General features: G+C 37.5%; 1 protein-coding gene across 2 annotated transcripts in view; it reads right to left on the bottom strand.

The window, feature by feature from the left end:
- The window catches only part of ITGA1 (integrin subunit alpha 1), a 166428-nt gene that overhangs the window by 101190 nt on the left and 47115 nt on the right, over positions 1 to 18123 (bottom strand). For both annotated transcript variants that reach the window (XM_048224257.2, XM_057312234.1), the window contains exon 2: positions 9487 to 9607. In XM_048224257.2, coding sequence (XP_048080214.1) covers positions 9487 to 9607 — 121 coding nt within the window. The remainder of the gene's footprint in view (positions 1 to 9486; positions 9608 to 18123) is intronic.

Here is an 18123-nt window from a genome sequence, read left to right as displayed (position 1 = left end):
AGAGAGTAAAGGTAAGAGTTTCTAGACCCAGACAAGAAAAGAGGATCTGAATTTAGGAATTGGAGAGGAAGGGAGAACCAGTTCTACAAATAGTTAGAATATAAGCTTTTACTTTGGGTTCCCCCAAAAGCAGACCCTAGACAAGGACTTTGGTGCAGGTAGATTTTGGGGAGGCAATTCTAAGTACACACAAATGTGGAGGCGGGGAAAATGATAAAGAAAGGCCAATAGAGTGCATTGATAATGGGTTACTTCTGCAGGCCTCTGGACTCAGTCTTGCTGGTGACCATCTCAGAAACCACGTAAAACATATATGAGCATGCTCTGAGCATGGTTGAGGCCCTAAGAGTAAATACTACTGCCTTGAGAGAGTACAAATTAAGAAGAGAGCTGAAGGAAAAAATAACACTTAAGATTTTAATGAGCAAAGTAAGAAAAGTGGTAGGAGTGTCCAGAGAAGGACAGAGAGAATCAGGAAAGTGGTATCAAAAAGCCAAAGAGGAAAGAATATAAAAATGGGAGGCATGAGTAAAGACTTCATATCAAGACATTTGGCTAAAAAAGAGGGAGATGGGCCATGCCAATACGTATGGGCTTTTTTTTTTTTTTCCAGGCAAACCATCAAGGGTTTGAGGTGAGTTTAATTTTATTATGGAAAGCATCTGTATATTGATAAATGATGTTGAGAAAGAACTGGTGACAAGAGAAAGGCTAAGGGGGCGCCTGAGTAGCACAGTCGTTAAGCGTCTGCCTTCGGCTCAGGGCGTGATCCCGGTGTTCCGGGATCGAGTCCCACATCGGGCTCCTCCGCTGGGAGCCTGCTTCTTCCTCTCCCTCTCCCCTGCTGTGTTCCCTCTCTTCGCTAGCTGTCTCTCTGTCACATAAATAAATAAAATCTTTAAAAAAAAAAAAGAGAAAGGCTAATATTACAGAAGAGTAAGTAGAGCCCCTGAGCTAGTAGAAGGGGTGGATCCAGAAGGACAAATTTGTCTTAAACATGAGGAAAGGACACTGATTCCCTAGGCAGGGATCTGGGTGCCCCAGTATCCAGAGGTTTGAAACTGTAGTAGATGGCTTAGAAATTTTTTGCATTCTTTGTAATGTGACATTGTCCTTCACTGTCCTTCACTAAGGCAGAATCTGTTTTTCCTGCTCTCAAACTGGGACTTACTTGATAAATAGAAGGCAGCAGAAATGGCACTGTGACTCCTGAGGCTTGAGTAATATATAGAATTGTCAAATCAATACATTGTACACCTAAAGCTAATGTAACATTGTATGTCAACTATACTTCAATAATTTAAAAAAATGCATTACATTCCCCTTCACTCTTTTGGAAATCTGAGATCACATGCTGTGAAGTAGCCCATCCAGAAGGATGAGAGGCCACATGGGGGAGAAGCAGTGCTTGAGCCAACAGCATGAACAGCCAGGCATATGAGTTAAACCATCTTAGACCCTCCAGCCCCAAGTGAGTTACCAGATGAGCATTCATGCAGTTCCCCAGGTAGCAGGGAAACACCTATGCCATCCTCAAAATCTTGAGAAGTAATAAAAAATATTGTTTGAGCTCACTGAGCTTTGAGATGATTTATTATATACCAAGAGCTACCTGAAACAGGAAGGGAGGATAAAGTTTTAATCTAGGACCCCTCCCTCCCTTCCTTCTTCTTTGAAAATAGTAGCAATAGCCATCTCATGAGATTTAGGGAGAGAGATAGTTGGGTGGTGGGCTTGCGGAGATTTAATTTAGATTTAAACTGACAGGGCCTATGTAGGCCAGTCAGGCAGCCCCTCAGGCCCAAATGAGGTCAGGGATGTTTTGGAAGTTGTTTCTACTATAGATGTAAGATAGGCCTCCAAAGATCCTTCCAATTCTAAGATTCCATCATCCAAATGGACAAGTTATAAGTGTGTAGAAGAGTACTGCTTAGTTTAGAACACATGTACCATTAACTGGGGAAAATCTAGGATAATTGATGAAAAGTGAGTTCTGAATGGCATGTTAATAGAAAAGTTACTGTGACTTCTAAAACAGGAGAGAAGAGAGTGCGGAGCCCAGGCAAAATTTGAAAACAGGAGAGCGAGGGCTGTAAATGAGGGTAATGAGGAGGTGGTGGGAACACAGTGTAGAGTTTCTGTATAAACTGGAGCAGGGAAGTTGAGAGTGGCACGCAGCTGACTTTAAAGGAAAGGCTCTGTAGTTTATATTTGATTTCTAGGGCAATAGAAGGCCCCTACAGTAGGGTGATCCCTGGAAATAACCTGAAATAGCAACTGGAGCCATGGCCTATTGCATATTCTGGATAAGGAAGCCCTGAGGTGTGACAGCTCAGAAAACAGTAGTGTAGTAGTCCAGGATTGAGACAGGGAGCACGAGAGTTGGGATGAGTGATAAAGAATGGGTTAGCAAGAATATGATCTAAAACAATTTCATGTGTTTCCCTAGAAGCTATTTGTTCTGACATCAAGCTCGCAGCTCTGGAAAGTACATATATTTACTACTTAATCTGAAGTCAGTCTCACTTTTCCCAAGCTGCATAAAAATAACAAGATCCTAGAAAAGTATCAGCATAGTCTTTATGGAATTTCAGGAATTTCCAGCATTCTCAATCCCCATTATCTTGCTCTTTTTTCTCAAATACTTATCACATTCTGACATCTGATATAACTTACCTGTTTATTACATTTATCATTTATTTTTTGTTCCCTCCTTCCCCAGTAGAATACAACCATCACAATAGCAGGAATTTTCATCTATTTTGTCCACTCATATACCCTTAATGGCCTATAACAGTGCCAGAAACAAAATAGGCATTCAGTAAGTATTTACTAAGTGACTGAATTAATGATTGTATCAGATGCTCTAAGAATCTGAATAAGACAGACCTGGGAATTTATGACTCATGTGACCAGCTAAGAGGTCCTAATTGTGAAGTCTTCTTTTCCATTTTAAAGCCTGAATATTTTGCTTAAGCAGAATGTCATATATGCCTTTGGCATGACACAGGAGGCATTTCCACAGGTCAAGGTTCCAGAGAATACTTGTTGTTACAGGACAGAATTAGCTGAAAGTCAGAAGGTTGGTGTTCCATGTCCTGGCCCTGGCACATACTTGCTATATTAAACGCTTGGCAGTTCATTCTCTGAGTCCTAGTTTCCTGTCTAGAAAATGAGGATGGTAACAATGATATCTGCTCAAACCCACATGGTCACTGTGAAGACCCAAGACACATTGTGTCATGAACTATGGATATTGTTATTTCAAATTTTAATGCAAGTTTGCTTTAACTCATTACATTTTATTTCTATTAGATTTTTGATTTTTCTATGGCACTATTGCAAAGATTTGTGTGCAGATTAAGAGGATTAAAGAATGTTCTAGATCTCATTATTGATCTCTAGAGAAACACCTGATGAACTCAAAGATCATCAAAGTGAGAGAAATGATTCTTTTCTATACTCATTCTATAATGACTAATTCTAACTCTCTCTACGCTCATTCTAAAATGACTAATTCTGATTCTCATTCACTCATTCTAAAAGTTCATCCTATATTCTGTTCTTCTCCATGAAAAAGCTCTAGTCATAATAAAATTTAATAACCTGAGAAATGTTTGCTATTCATAATAGTCATTCTTGTCATTATGACCATTATTTTACTTATTTGAAGAGTAGCTGTTCTGTGACTCCTCTACTTCATATTTATGTTTTTTCCTCTGTAAAAGATAGTTTTCTAGAGATTGTTGTCTCATATTTACATTATTTCATGAGCACTCTTTTCACCTAACTCTTTTTTGATGTCCAAGCCAAAGTCACTACCAGAGTGCCAAGTACCCCCGCCAGTCAGCCTTTTTTTTTCCCCCCAAATGAATGGAGTGTTTGGTCATGTTGGAGAATAAAGTTACATAGTGGCCCCATTAGCTGCAGTAATTTCGGTCATGAAAGGTATAGTGGTGGAAATGAGGTGAGCCAAAGAAATGACAAGTTTAGCAAGGAGGAAATTTCAACTTCAAAAGATACTATAAACAATGGAAAATAAATATTATATTAAAATTGTAAGAGAAAATGTGATAGAACCTTTGAGAAGTCTTTTTACCTCAAGCTTGAATAGACCTTACTTAAAACACACATACATTGGAAACAGAGCATCAATCACATGAGTTCACTGGTAAACTTTACTTGGCATAAAGCAGGGTCCTCTAGGGAAAAGGCAGGAAGCCAACATATTTTGATACATATTGGGTGGAGGATTGACTAGGGAGGTATCTGCATCATGAAAACCCACTTTGAGAGGCACTGAAGTCACTGAACCCCAAGAATGGCTGCTGGAACAGCAGTTAAAAGGGTTGATACATGTATAAAAGGAATGAAGTGAAGGAGCCACAGAGTGGAAAGCCCCAAGACAACATCTCATATTTTCCCATTTGGTGGAAAGTCTGCCATAATGGTGATTACTGCTAAATCTGGAAAGCTTGTGCAATGTTGAGCACATTTAAGTTTCTTCTCTTCAAAGCAAAATTATTAAACTAATTGTGTTCTTTGTGAATTTTCCTGAACCACATTGCAATTACTTGGATGTTTCAGCTCATGCCAGCCACAATGAACAACGGCTGATCTTAATCAGAGGTATAATGTGTTCTGCTACTGAGAAAACATGTGGTTTCTGAGCCAAAGATATAAAGTAAATTACACTTCACAGTAAACTTCTGAAAGGTAAAGGAGGCATAAGGCTGCCTTTTTTGTTAACTTTTTTTTCTTTCCGAAGAATTAAAGTAATTTTTTCAAATGCACAGACTAGACTGCACTTGTAACGGACCAACAAGTATTCCTTCTTTAGTCAAAATTTAGCCAAGATGTAGTATGGGTCAGGGTGATTTTTTAAAAATCTGAGGTTGATGAGCTTCCAAAACCTGAGTAGTAAATATGATTTATAAAGGTACCCGCCTTTGGAGAAAAACTGAGTAACAAAATCCATGTTCTCCCAAATATGTCAATTATTCCATAGTCCATTTCTTAAAGTAAGTCTGCATCCTATCTGATTTTATAAACACTTACAGAATATCCAAACATGTTACTAAAATTTATTTTACATTACCAGTGCCTGGATCTCTTTAGAACTATACGCTGCTACTATGCCATCCTTAAAGGTTTAGACATTTAGATTTTTGTAGATTGCTTACTTTTAAATTCAGTTGGCCACATTGCTTTTGTTGTTCTGATTTTTCACACCTCTTATATAAAATCATTGTAAATATGGAATGTCAAAATGGAATTAAATTATCTGACATCCTTATACATTCAAATGCTCACAAATTCTCACATGTATATTAACATGTAAACTCAAACTGCAAAGATAGTTATTATCAGCATTTACTTTTTAATATAGTTCTAATAAACAAAAAAGCACCAGACTGGGAGTGGAGAGACATGACTTCTATTTTCAGCTCTGGCCCTAAGTAGTTACATTTCCCTACAGAAGTCACTTACAAAAACCAAAAAAAACCAAATACTTTATTGAAATACGATTGACATATTACAAGTTGTATATACTTAATGTATACAACTTGATGAGTTTGAAGTATACACCTATAACACCATCACCACAGTCTATACCATAAACATATCTATTGATTCTAAAAGTTTCCTCCAACCCTCTTTAGTTATTGTTATTATTTCATGATAAAAACACTTAACATAAGATCCACCTTATTTTTTAATACTTCTGATTATAGTTTATTATAATAGGATACAAATTAGGACAAGACACCAAAAAGACACCATAGTACAGGGTCTGTGAGGGTCCCAAACGTGAAGTTTCTGTGTTTTCAGGACACAACACCCTTCCAGCCCATCAGTGTGCAAGAAGCTCACTCAAGCTTCAGTGTCCAGAGTTTTTACTAGGGCTTATTATATAGGCATAATTACTTGAATAAGATCTACCTTCTTAGTAAATTTTTAAGTATACAATACAGTATTGTTAACTACGGGCAGTATGCTGTACAGTCACTATCTAGTACTCGTTCATCTTGCATAACTAAAACTTTGTACCCTTTGACTAATACTTCCTTGTTTTCCCTCCTCCCAGCTCCTGGTAGCCACCATTCTACATGCTGCTTCTATGACTTTGACTATTTTAGACTCCTTATACAAGAGAGATCATGTAGTATTTGTCCTGTGTCTGGCTTATCTCACTTAGCAAAATGTCCTCCAGGTTTACCCATGTTGTCCATGAAGCAAGATTTCCTTCTTTTTTCAGGCTGAATAATATTCAATTGTATGTATATGTCACATTTTAAAAATCTATTCATCGGGGCGCCTGGGTGGCACAGTTGTTAAGCGTCTGCCTTCCGCTCAGGGCGTGATCCCAGCGTTCTGGGATCAAGCCCCACATCGGGCTCCTCTGCTGGGAGCCTGCCTCTTCCTCTTCCACTCCCCCTGCTTGTGTTCCCTCTCTCACTGGTTGTCTCTCTCTCTGTCAAATGGATAAATAAAATCTTTAAAAAAATAAAAATAAAAATCTATTCATCTATCAATGGACATTTAGATTGCTTTCAAATCTTGGTTGTTGTTAATAATGTTGCAATGAACACAGGAGTGCAGATATCCTGATTCCAATTATTTTGAATATTTATCCAGACGTGGGATGGTGGATCATATGGTGGTTCTATTTTTAATTTTCTGAGGTACCTCTATACTATTTTCCATGGTGGCTGCACCAATTTTCATTCCCACCAACAGTGCACAAACGTTTTCCTATATTCCACATTCTTGCTAACACTTATATTTTATGTTTTTGATAATAGTCAATTGATTCATTTGTTCAGCCAACAAATTATCATTGAATGTATATTATGTTTAAGGCACAGTGCTAAATTCTGGGCAATGTACAGGATTGCAAATGGGAACCAAAATCAGTCCTTGCCCTCTAAACATTTCCTCTAATGTATTAACTTCTCCCTCTTATCTGTATTCCATTTCAGGTTTCCAACTATCCAGACATTACTCAAGCTGTTTGAAACCATACTTACCAACTTCCTGATGAAACTTATTTTTATTTCCTGTATATTTGTCTCTGAATGGCTACCTATTTTCCAATGATCCAGTGTAGAAATTCTGGAATATGTTTGACTCCTCCTACATCTCCATTTGACATTTCCAAACTTCCACCAAGCCTTAATGATTCATCTAAATTTATCTTGGATACACTTTTATTTCATTGCAGTTCTCTTTAATCTAGCCTGGGACCTCATTTCTTAAGCACCAGGTTGCTATTCTTGCTTACCTATAGATTCCCCGGCTTCCAGTAACTTATTTCTCCAATCCAATCTTTATGTAATTTCCTAAATTAAGGTTCATAAAAACCACCTACAGTGGTTCTCAATGCCCTCTACTTAGGGCCAAGCTCCTTTGTCTGGCTTCTAAGATCTGCCATTACCCTTTCTCCCCTACCTTCCCTGTGTCATTCCTGTTTGTTTACCAACACACTCACTTCTCAAATCTATGCCCTTGCTTATGTGGCTTCCCAGACTGGAGTGGCATTGCTTCTTTTCTTATTAAAAATTAAATCATCTTTCAAGACTCAGCTCAATAGTCAAGAATCAATTCCTCCTTCCTTTAACTCCCATTGAATTTATGTCTATATTATACTGATTAGCACAATTCTTTTTTTTTAATATTTCAAGTTTTTATTTAAATTTTAGTTAGTTAACATATAGCATAACATTAGTTTCAGGAGTAGAATTTAGTGATTCATCACCTACATATAACACCCAATGCTCATCACAAGTCCCTCCTTAATGCCATCACTCATTTAGTCCATTCCCTGCCCACCTCCCCTCCAGAAACCTTCAGTTTGTTTGCTATAGTTAAGGGGCTCTTATGGTTTGCCCCCTCTCTCTTTTTTAGAAATATCACTTATGTTAATCTGTTTTATTTCTTGAATTCCACATATGAGTGAAATCACATGGTATTGGTCTTTCTTTGACTGACTTATTTTGCTTAGCATAATACACTCTAGCTCTATCCACGTTGTTGCAAATGGCAACATTTCATTCTTTTGATGGCTGAGTAATATTCCAGTGTGTGTGTGTGTGTTTGTGTGTACATATACACACCCCCACATCTTCTTTATCCATTCATCAGTTGATGGACATATGGGGAGGAGCATAGGGAGAGAGGTGGGGAGGAGCAGAGGGAGAGAGAATCCCTAGTAGGCTCCGGGCCCATTGCAGAGCCCAACTCAGGGCTCTTCATGGGGCTTGATCTCTCTTGAGATCATGACCTGAGCCAAAATTAATAGTTGGATGCTTAACTGACTGAGCTACCGAGGTGCCCAACTCAGTTTCAGTTTATTATAGCTTATGCTTGGCACACTCATGTTATCTCTGAGAGGCAGAGCTCCCTGAATTGCAGGCATAATGCCTAAAAGAATAAAACTGGTGTCTAGAGTGATGACTTTACCTGTTTAACCTTAAATGGGGTGGGGGTGGGGTGGTGAGAGTATAAATTGGAAGGACAGAGAATATAAAACTTATACTCTATTATTAGATTTCTCATCTCAGATTTTGTAAGGAGAGTAGAGAGTGAAACACTTCCACAAATTCTAGTTTGTACCTAGGAGATAGTATTTGTATGCAGAAAATGTGAAAACTCAAATTCTTACTATTGATCGTTCTGGGGGGATTATGATCAAATGAAGTCTAAAAGATAGAGTGAAACATCAAAAATCCATATTCTTTCAGTTTTGAAATACAGTAGAGTGATAGATTACTGTTTTCCGAGGAGGCATAGATCTCTTTTTGTTTATTCTTTTAGTTACTAGAATAGTTTAGTTTAAGTTATTAAACTGAGCAAAGTTTAACACATTCTTGTTCTTTTTTTTTTCCAATAAAAAAAGGCACCAAAAATTATGTTAAATATAAAGTAAAAGAGCTTTAATATTAATTTTGTGTAATTTTCAACAAGTTAAATATGCTTTAAAAATCATACCTGAAGTGAACTGAATCATTACTAAAGGGCTTAGCAAGGTTCATTATAAGCAGCAAACCAAACTCAGTAGGTCAGTAAATCACCAAAAATATAAGCTCGATGATATCTTATGGAAGTGATATTAACCCTTCCAAGACGCATCTCATCTGCCTTCCAATCCTTCTAGCTGAATTTCAGCTACTCTAGAATTAGAACAATTAAAGAACATTTGCCAGAATAACAATTACAGAACAATGACTATTTTGGACAAGGACTTTTCTTGAGGTCAACACAGGCTTTAACAGAAATCACTAACCACTTCCGTTAGTACTGCCAAGGAATTTTCCTTTTTTTTCACTGTGTCAGTTTCCATTACCAAATGATTAGACTGCATTTTCTAACACGCATGATTCATTCTGTTGAAGTCTCATTCATAACACGAACTGTAACCAAACAATATTTTCCATTACCTTGTAAAAAAACTAAACAACAGAACAACAAAATCAACCGGCTTACCATTTTCCTTCTTCATTTTCATATTGCTGAACAGTATATCCAAACATGTCCTCCACGGGGCCACTGAAAGTCATTGAATTTTTCACATCAACATTGAATGACACGCAGAAGCCTAGAACAACTTTAAGAGGGAAAACAAAGTCCAGTTACACAGAGTTAACTAAGAGTCCATCATGTTTTGAATTATGGAAGGCATGATTAAAAACTGTGTTCTTGTTAAAAAGAGTAATGATGCTCAAAAAATGAGAACTGCAAGAAAGGTCTATGGTATTAACTGTATTACTGAGTGAAAATAACTGAAGAATACAAGTACTAATATTCAAACAAAATCTTATAGAAATTTAGTAGCTGTACCATTCCCAGAGCTAATGACTTCAGAATATGAGAGAGAGAGCTGGCAGAAACTCACGCTTGTATATGCCTAATGTGGTTACAGATAGCTTTCCAGTAGTGAGCCCCACAGTGAATAATGGCCACTAATAAAATGTAAACAACTTCACTTTCCTGTTTTGACTATGAAGGATGCAAGAATCACCATTTAAATACTCAGGAGAGGAAGCTTTCTCCTTGCTGCTTCCAAAGGGAATGCAAGCTGATCGCCTCCACCCAAAAATGGCTTTCTAGGCAGGCCTGAGATTTGCTCTGCTTCCCTCTCAATCAAGCAGTGGACAGAAAGCTTATCTTAATACACTAGAACCTCCTTATAGTGTTGGTGGTGATAACCTCACAGGTTGCCGTCCATGATATATCTAAATCAAATGACATTTAAAGAGTTTACTCAGTGCTTGACACACACTTGAGATTCAATGATGGTTAATTCTCTTCAATTTCCTTAAAGTTCAGGTAATGAAAACGCTTTACAAGTGAGAATCTCTCCTAAAAGGGTTCTGGATGGTGCCAAATTCCGTCAAATGGATGGTGCCAAATTCCAAGTTTGGTACTAGTTTTTAAAGTATACTCGTGAATTTACAAAGCATTCCTCTCCTAGATACAACTAAGAAATCTTCCCAAAGAGCACTCCCTTATAAAATTACAAGCATCATAAGGTACGTTCAGACGTAATTAAATTCACTGTTCTTTTTTTAAAACCATGATAACAGCTACACACATCTTGAAAAATTCTCTTTCCTTATCCATTATAAACTGTTCCATAAACATAGTCTAAATCCAGACTCAAATTCATTCTATGCTCTAATTCATAATCTTCATATTTAACATTACTATTTCTTTCTTGCACAAGATTGTACCTAATTTAGAGAAAATTTTGTTCTTAAAAAAGATATTTATGTATATCCATACCTATTTATAAAGTCTTCCTTGATCTTTCCAACTGGAAATAATCTTTTAACTAAATCCTCCTCTTTCATTTTTTGAATATCTCTCATAGAAATAATTATTAAATACTATTTTATTTACATTGTAATTATCGGAGTGTGATTTTTCCCCCTTAGTTTGGAAAATTCTTAAAAGCAGGGACTCTCTTACTCATCTTTCTTAACCCTTCTCAAAATCTAGCATAGCTTCTTGTACACAGATGGGCAATAACATATTTGTAGAATAAACACATTGCAGGAGAAAGTCTAACAGTTGAAGTTAGAGGTGAACTGACAACTATTTCATTTTAGTTAAGAAAGACATAATGGAGATGGAAATTTTCAAGTTAGATTTTTAAAGGGAGGGAGAGATTCAACTTGGCAGTGAGAAGAAAATATGTCCCAAGGATTTGGGAGGATCTCTACAACTAATAAGACATAGAATGCGACAAATATGGTTGCAAAATCAGAGAGAGATTTGCCTGGCTCGCGTGGAAGATGCAGAAAAAGAATAGATGGGTAGCATAGGTCCATTTATGTACATTTCCTGCTCCCACTTCAAGTGTGATGGAGAACAGCTGGTTACCATCTTCTGCATAATTGCCTTTCACATATTTGAAGACAGTTTTAAACACTGTTCACTCTACTCCAAACTAAATAGTACATGCTCCTACCCTTCCCTCACAGGTTTATTTTTTTGAAAACTTGCAACAGATTATTTTTGATATGAGAGAAACACAAAGTAGTACGTCTACAACAGAATTTCTCAACTTTAGTGTTATTGACATTTTGAGTCAGAACATCATTTGTTATGAAAGTCTGTACTGTGTGTTATAGCAGCATCAGTGGTCCCTGTCCACATGATGCCAGTAGTACTCCCTGAGTTATGAAGATCAAAAATGTCTCCAGACACTGACAAATTCCCCTGGGACCAAAATTGCCCAAGTTGAAAATGACTATTATATAGATAAGGACCAGAACTCTCCATCAATGATTTTGTTGAACAAGGTGACAGAAAAACAACTGGCCTTCAGACCAGCAGCATTTGCATCACTCAGAGTTTGTGAGGGATCCAGAATCTCAGATTCCACTCCAATTTCCTGAATCAGTATCTCCATCTCAACAAGATCCCCAGGAAGTCCAATTCCTGTTAAGGTTTGAGGGGTGTATGCCTGTAAGACGGTAACCCTCTTTCATAATGCTGATGCAGATAATATAATTTACCTAAATTAAAAGTACTCACGATCTTTTAGACCAAAGGGGAAGGGAGTTATCATTAATCAGGTTCAAGTTCACCACTCTTGAAGTATTTTTCCAGCACATTATTGTCTTTAGTATATGTTCTCCCAAAGGCCATTCATGATACTCCTCAATATAAGACCAAGAGCTTTTGGTTTCCTTTTTAGGCCTGTTTATTCCACATGTTGTGTGGAATGTCCGGGGGGGGGGGTGTGCTGCACTTTTTTTTTTTCATTTCCTGTCCTCAGAATTCTACAGGCAATTTGCCCAAAGTGATTGTAAATCAGTCTCTTTCATGTTTGCTAAGGCACCAAGGAGCCTGAAGCACAGGAGATGACATAAAAAAAATAGTTTACATCTTGTTCTTTTGACTTAAAGGAGTGCACAGACAGTGAAAGCAGCTTCTTATAACTTTGAGTTTGATGCTCATTTTGTTATACTAAGTTGTCTTGGAACTTTATGTATCAGAGGTAAAGCAAAAATCACACTTATTCTCCATCAAAGTCAAAAAACAAAAACAAAGCTGAGGTGGCTTAAGGGGCCATATAGGGTGAAAATGATGGGAAATAAAACATAGACAATTATCAGATGTCAAAATTAAGTTCTGATTTCACATGTACCAGCAAAAAAGGAATTTTCCCCCTTAATAATAACAACACAATTACTATGTATTACTCTTCACATGCTCCTTCTCATATAATTTTCCCACAACCCTATGATTAGTGTTATTATCACTGCTGTGTAAATGAAGAGAAGGAGGCTCAGGATAGTGGAGAAATTGGCCCACATTTCCCCAGGATTCCCAAACAGTCACATTAATTCGATTTTACATCTTATCCCTAAAACTGAAAAGGGCTAGTAGAAGGCAACACTACTATGAGTCCATGTAATTACATCTTCTGAGAAGCAAAATTGGGGAAGAGGCCTTCTACAGTGGCCATGGCTAAGAAAATGGGGATGAGGGGGATGACTGGAGTCAGGAGAGAAGTCATGCCTGCAGAGCTCTAGATAAGGCATCATGAGAGATTTCAGCCAAAACATTCATGTTCAGGTAGAAAAGAAATGGAAAGGCTTGCTCTCTTTCAAATATGATTATATGTGTTATATATTTAGGGCTAAAAACTGAGGAGGAAGACGAGATGAGATGAGATTGTTGGTATTGAAAGGTATCTCTTGTAAAAAGAGATCATTTTGCACAATTTCTTTGTCCCAGTATGGAATTTGATGTGTAAGACAACTAAACGAGACAAAGAGAAAAACAGAGGAAGAGAGGGAGAAGTAACCTATAATTACTATGGTATTTTCTGCATATAAATATTTTGCCATGGGGCACCTGGGTGGCTCAATCGGTTAAGCAGCCAACTCTTGATTTTGGCTCAGGTCATGATTTCAGGGTCCTGGAATCGAGCCCCACTGTGGCCAGTGGGCTCTGCACTCAGCTGGGAGTCTGCTTCCAGATTTTCTCTCTCTTCCCTCTCCCTCTGTCCCTCCCCCTGCTCTCTTTCACTCTCTCTCTCTCTCAAGTAAGTAAATAAATCATAAAAAACCATTTTTCCACTTACAAACATTTTCATATAAAAGGGGTATTGAACTAGACAATAAACTGTGGCGGCTGGACAGAACAGTAGCCATTATTCTCTTCTTGTACTTTAGGAAACTGGACCTTAGAAGGGTTAAGTGATTGGCCTAATGTTAGGCTGTGTTAGTGGCAGAGAAGAAATTCAACATTGGGCTTCTGAGGTCAAATCATAGACTTTCTGTGATGACAGTGTCATTGAAGTGGTCAGATTAATAAAAATAAAAATAAAAATAATAACCCAGGTCAAGAGAACCCTCAAATGTCCAATGAAAGCTCTTAATCATCTTGTAGCTTTGGAGTAGTTGAGGGTAGCACTGGCAGGAAAAGTTGAATGAAGGGGGAAAAATCTGGGCATCTCCCAAGGGCACTGACTTTCTGGTCAAAGAAGAACTTCCTCCTCCACACATCCTCTGAGTGCCAAGAAAAGTTACTGCAGCCTGTTTGATTTTTTGCTTTTTAATGAAGAAAGTCTGTCTTTCACAGGGTGGTCCAGAAATTCTGATCTAGTAATATCCTGATTGAAACATTTAATAGTCATGGAATTTTGAATATTTAAAATTCTATGCCCAAGTAAAAAGGGTATCAAATAAATGGTGGCTAGGGATTGATATTAAAATGCTATTGCTTTCTTTCAACAACTTCCTACAAATTTATCCAATCTGGACATAGGAGAAATCATGGAATTAATATTGTATTTATTATTTTTAAAGAGTTAAATGGCATAATATTAAGATAGGAAATAATAACTGTTTTATTATAGTTAATGGTACTTATTTTTATTTATTTATTTTTAAAGATTTTATTTATTTATTTGAGAGAGAGAGAGAGAGAGAGAGAGTGTATGAGCAGGGAGGGTCAGAGGGGAAGGAGAAAGAATCTGAAGTAGACTCCGCACTTAGTGAGGAGCCCAATGCAGAGCTCAATGGGAGGTTCAATCCTACCACCCTGAGATCATGACCTGACCTAAAACCAAGAGTCAGATGCCCAACTGACTAAGCCACCCAGGTGCCCCTATAGTTAATGGTTTTTAGAGCAAATTCCTTGGTTGTATAGGAAGATGGTAATCTTCAAAGATATATGAACCTAGGCTTAAACAGAGCCCTTTCACTTACATTATTTATGTAATTATTTGCAGTTATTCAACTACTCCACAAATATTCATCAAGGCTTTACTTTGGGTTGAATATATGCTAGGTCCTGGAGATATAGTCATAAAAAGATGACGCTTCTACTTTCAAGATCTTATAGCCTAGCTGGGAAAAAATACAGTAAGTGATTTAACTTCCATAAGTCTCAGCTTATCATATTTAAAATGAGCTTTTCAAATGCTTTATAGGTATTGGTTCCTGTGACAAATACAACTTATGCATGTAGCAATAAAGAATACTCAATAAATGAGTTAAGTGTGTTCATGAGTAGAATCCAAGAATCAGTTTACCATCTGGCAGTTGAATTTTCTTTCAGAAGAGGATCCCCTACTTCCATCCTGATGACCATTTGTGTCTTGAAAAATGATACAGATATGTTATATTAGTGGGGCAGGACAGTGGGTTCATGGACTCATTTCCATAGAAAATTTCCTGTTTCTAAACCTGGCTGCAATGACATGTGTAAAGAACATCTAAGATGAGGGCATCTGGCGTTCCAGGTGGAAGAACTGGCCAAGGAAGAGGAGTGCAGGTGATTCCTGTCCTTCCAGTTAGATCTCTTGGATTCTCATCTCAGTTCCTCAAGAGGTGGTGAATATTTATGATACCACCCAGGTTCTCAGCCAATAGCAAGTTAAGGCTTCTCTTACTTCAATGACAATCTACTCTTTTAACCTGCTTCAAAGATTACAAGTCTATTCCAAGGAAAGGATAAGTGTGAAGTGACTCTTCTCCTATACTCAGGCCATACTAATTTAGTGACAGTCTTGAGCCACCTAAGAATCAGAGAAAATACAGGCAGTGCAACCTCTGATAATGCAGAACTGAAGAGTCCCCATAGCCCCCCAACCTGGTACATCTTGGGCGCCTCTTATATCTCTTGCTGTGCTGAAGCCTCTTGGTGGAAAGAGTTCATCTACCCCTACTGAAATGGATATAAACTCCTCAAGTTATATATGCTCACTATAACTAATGATGTGACACATTAGGTATTTTATATCACTTCAAATTACTTTTCCTTTTCTTTAAATTCAAATAAAATATATTCAACTTTGAGACAGTTCAGGGGGTTGGAAGAAAAACATTTTAATGATAAGAGTTGGTGGAAACTGAAAGCTCTTTTCCTCACTTATAATGTATAATGAAACATCTCTATAACACCAGTGCTACAAATCTGAAATTTTAATTAGTTCAATTACTCTTCGTGGCTAAGTGAGTTGGATCTGTTTTGATGTACATGATTACCTTAAAAGATAAAAATTGAGAGGTGCTTGGGTGGCTCAGTTGGTTGAGCATCTGACTCTTTGTTTCAGCTCAGGTCATGGTCTCAGAACCCTGGGATTGAGCTCCACGTCAGGCTCTGCGCTTAGTGGGGAGCCTGCTTCTCTCCCTCTCTCTCTCCCTCTCCCTCTGCCCCTCCCCCTGCTTGTGTGTGCTCTTTCTTTCTCTCTAAAATAAATAAAGAAAAATCTTTTAAAAAAGATAAAGTTTGATAAATAGTGTAACTGGATCTATCCAAAAATATAGTACTACATAATTCTAACTGATTTGAAACCTGAAGTGATTATTTTTACTGCATTGCCATCTTGAGAAGGATGAGACAAAGAACTCCAGTGGTGAAAACAACAGAAACTAAAAATAGAATAAAACAAACAACATTAGAGCCTTGATGTAGAATCAACACAAGTGTTTGGAAATGGTATCATAGTCTCAAATACAGGAATCTATATTTTCTGGAAAAAATACCATATCCAACTCACTGTCTCCAAGCAATTGAAACTTCCCTATACAATTATGTAAGAGGAAAGTCTGGCTCAATCAATCCCACCATTCAGAGTTCTTTCATCAGAAATGATGTAATATGTCAGCATGATATCTACCTCTATCAGCAAGCCCAGAAAAGCCAATCCAAATAAACACCTCGATGTTCAAGCATTTTCCAAGTTTCATCCTGCGAGGTTGCTTTTTTAACTTCAGCTTGCTGTAGTGAGTGAATTGTTTTGACTTTAGTGCTAACGTCCTGTGAACCTCCAGTTAATACAAATGGTATTTGAACTTCAAAGTGAGTGTGTGTTTATGTGTGTATCTGTATATGGCTGGTGGGAAGGAGGCAAGGAGGCCTAATTCTTGGCACATAGTAGGTGTTTAATACAAGTTTGTTAAATGAAACAGGATGGAATAAACAGAGAAATGAAGATTTCTCATATAAAGGTCATTCTGGCTGTAAGAACTTGTACCCTTTTGTAAGTGCTGCCCAGAATATTAAACTCCAATGGAGTGTTTCCCAAACATCCTTTGTTAAAAATCCCCCTTTAAAATTTTTCTACATAAGTTTGTTCTTCCACAGTGTTTATTTTCCTTTGTAGTATCTACAGACATCTGCTCTTTTCCCATATCCTCCCACCACAAATAATTGCCTACTCTGCCAGCTCTTCTCAGACTGTCCCTTCTCTTGAAATTCTTAAACTGTCTCAGTCTCCCAACGCCTCCACCCTATCACCATCATTTTCTGGCTCTGGGTTTTACAGGATAAAAAAGCTGCAGAACCTCAGGGGTCCCTGGACCCCATTGTGGGAAACACGACTCATGTGTTTGTTCAAGCAATGCGAGCACAGAACTCTGTTCTCCAGCTGCCCTGGCATCCTGGGAGCTGAACTCATTAATTTCTGTGACTACACAGCATGGAGCGCTGCATGGGGGAAAGGCGTATTACACTTCAGAACAGAGCAGGGTTGCATCCTATTCAAGTATTTACACAGAAATGTGAGATAAAAAGTCTTTGGATGTGTAAAAGTATGAATGAAAGTTGTACTTTTGTTAATGAAAACTTTTCAGTAGATTTTATTAATTTACATATAATTTCTTCTCAGTGAGACAGTAAGACATTGTCAGTTTTAGGCGATTTTTGTTAGCATGCATAACAGGTACTTTTGAGGGCCAGGAAAGAAAAGAGGTAGTAGGCACTGTAAAATAAATGGTTCCACGCACTAACAGATTGTATTATTGGTTCTCCTACAGATTCAATAGGACAGTTTTTCTGGATGGCTTGGCTATTGGCTTTTGAAGTCCATACACATGTCAGAGTGTGAGACATATTTACTACTTCAGATACTTCTATGGCTTCACTGGGAAGAGTGAATTCTACTTCTTTTTCATTTGTGTGTTTAATAACTCCAAAAGACATTAGGAAATTTAAAATAATTCATATCACTGTGTATACTACCTCTTTGCTTTCTTGATCCATGAAACTACCTCTTGTGCACATTAGCAAAAATAACAGGACAGGCAATGTGTTACTTGGTCATATATATCATGGAGAAGAAATTATATGTAAAGTAATAGAGTTCATTGAAAAAAA

This window comes from Ursus arctos, unplaced genomic scaffold, assembly GCF_023065955.2.
Source record: "Ursus arctos isolate Adak ecotype North America unplaced genomic scaffold, UrsArc2.0 scaffold_15, whole genome shotgun sequence".
Taxonomy (NCBI): domain Eukaryota; kingdom Metazoa; phylum Chordata; class Mammalia; order Carnivora; family Ursidae; genus Ursus; species Ursus arctos.
Note: the sequence above shows the minus strand (reverse complement) of the source record. Positions and strands in the feature narration are given on the sequence as shown.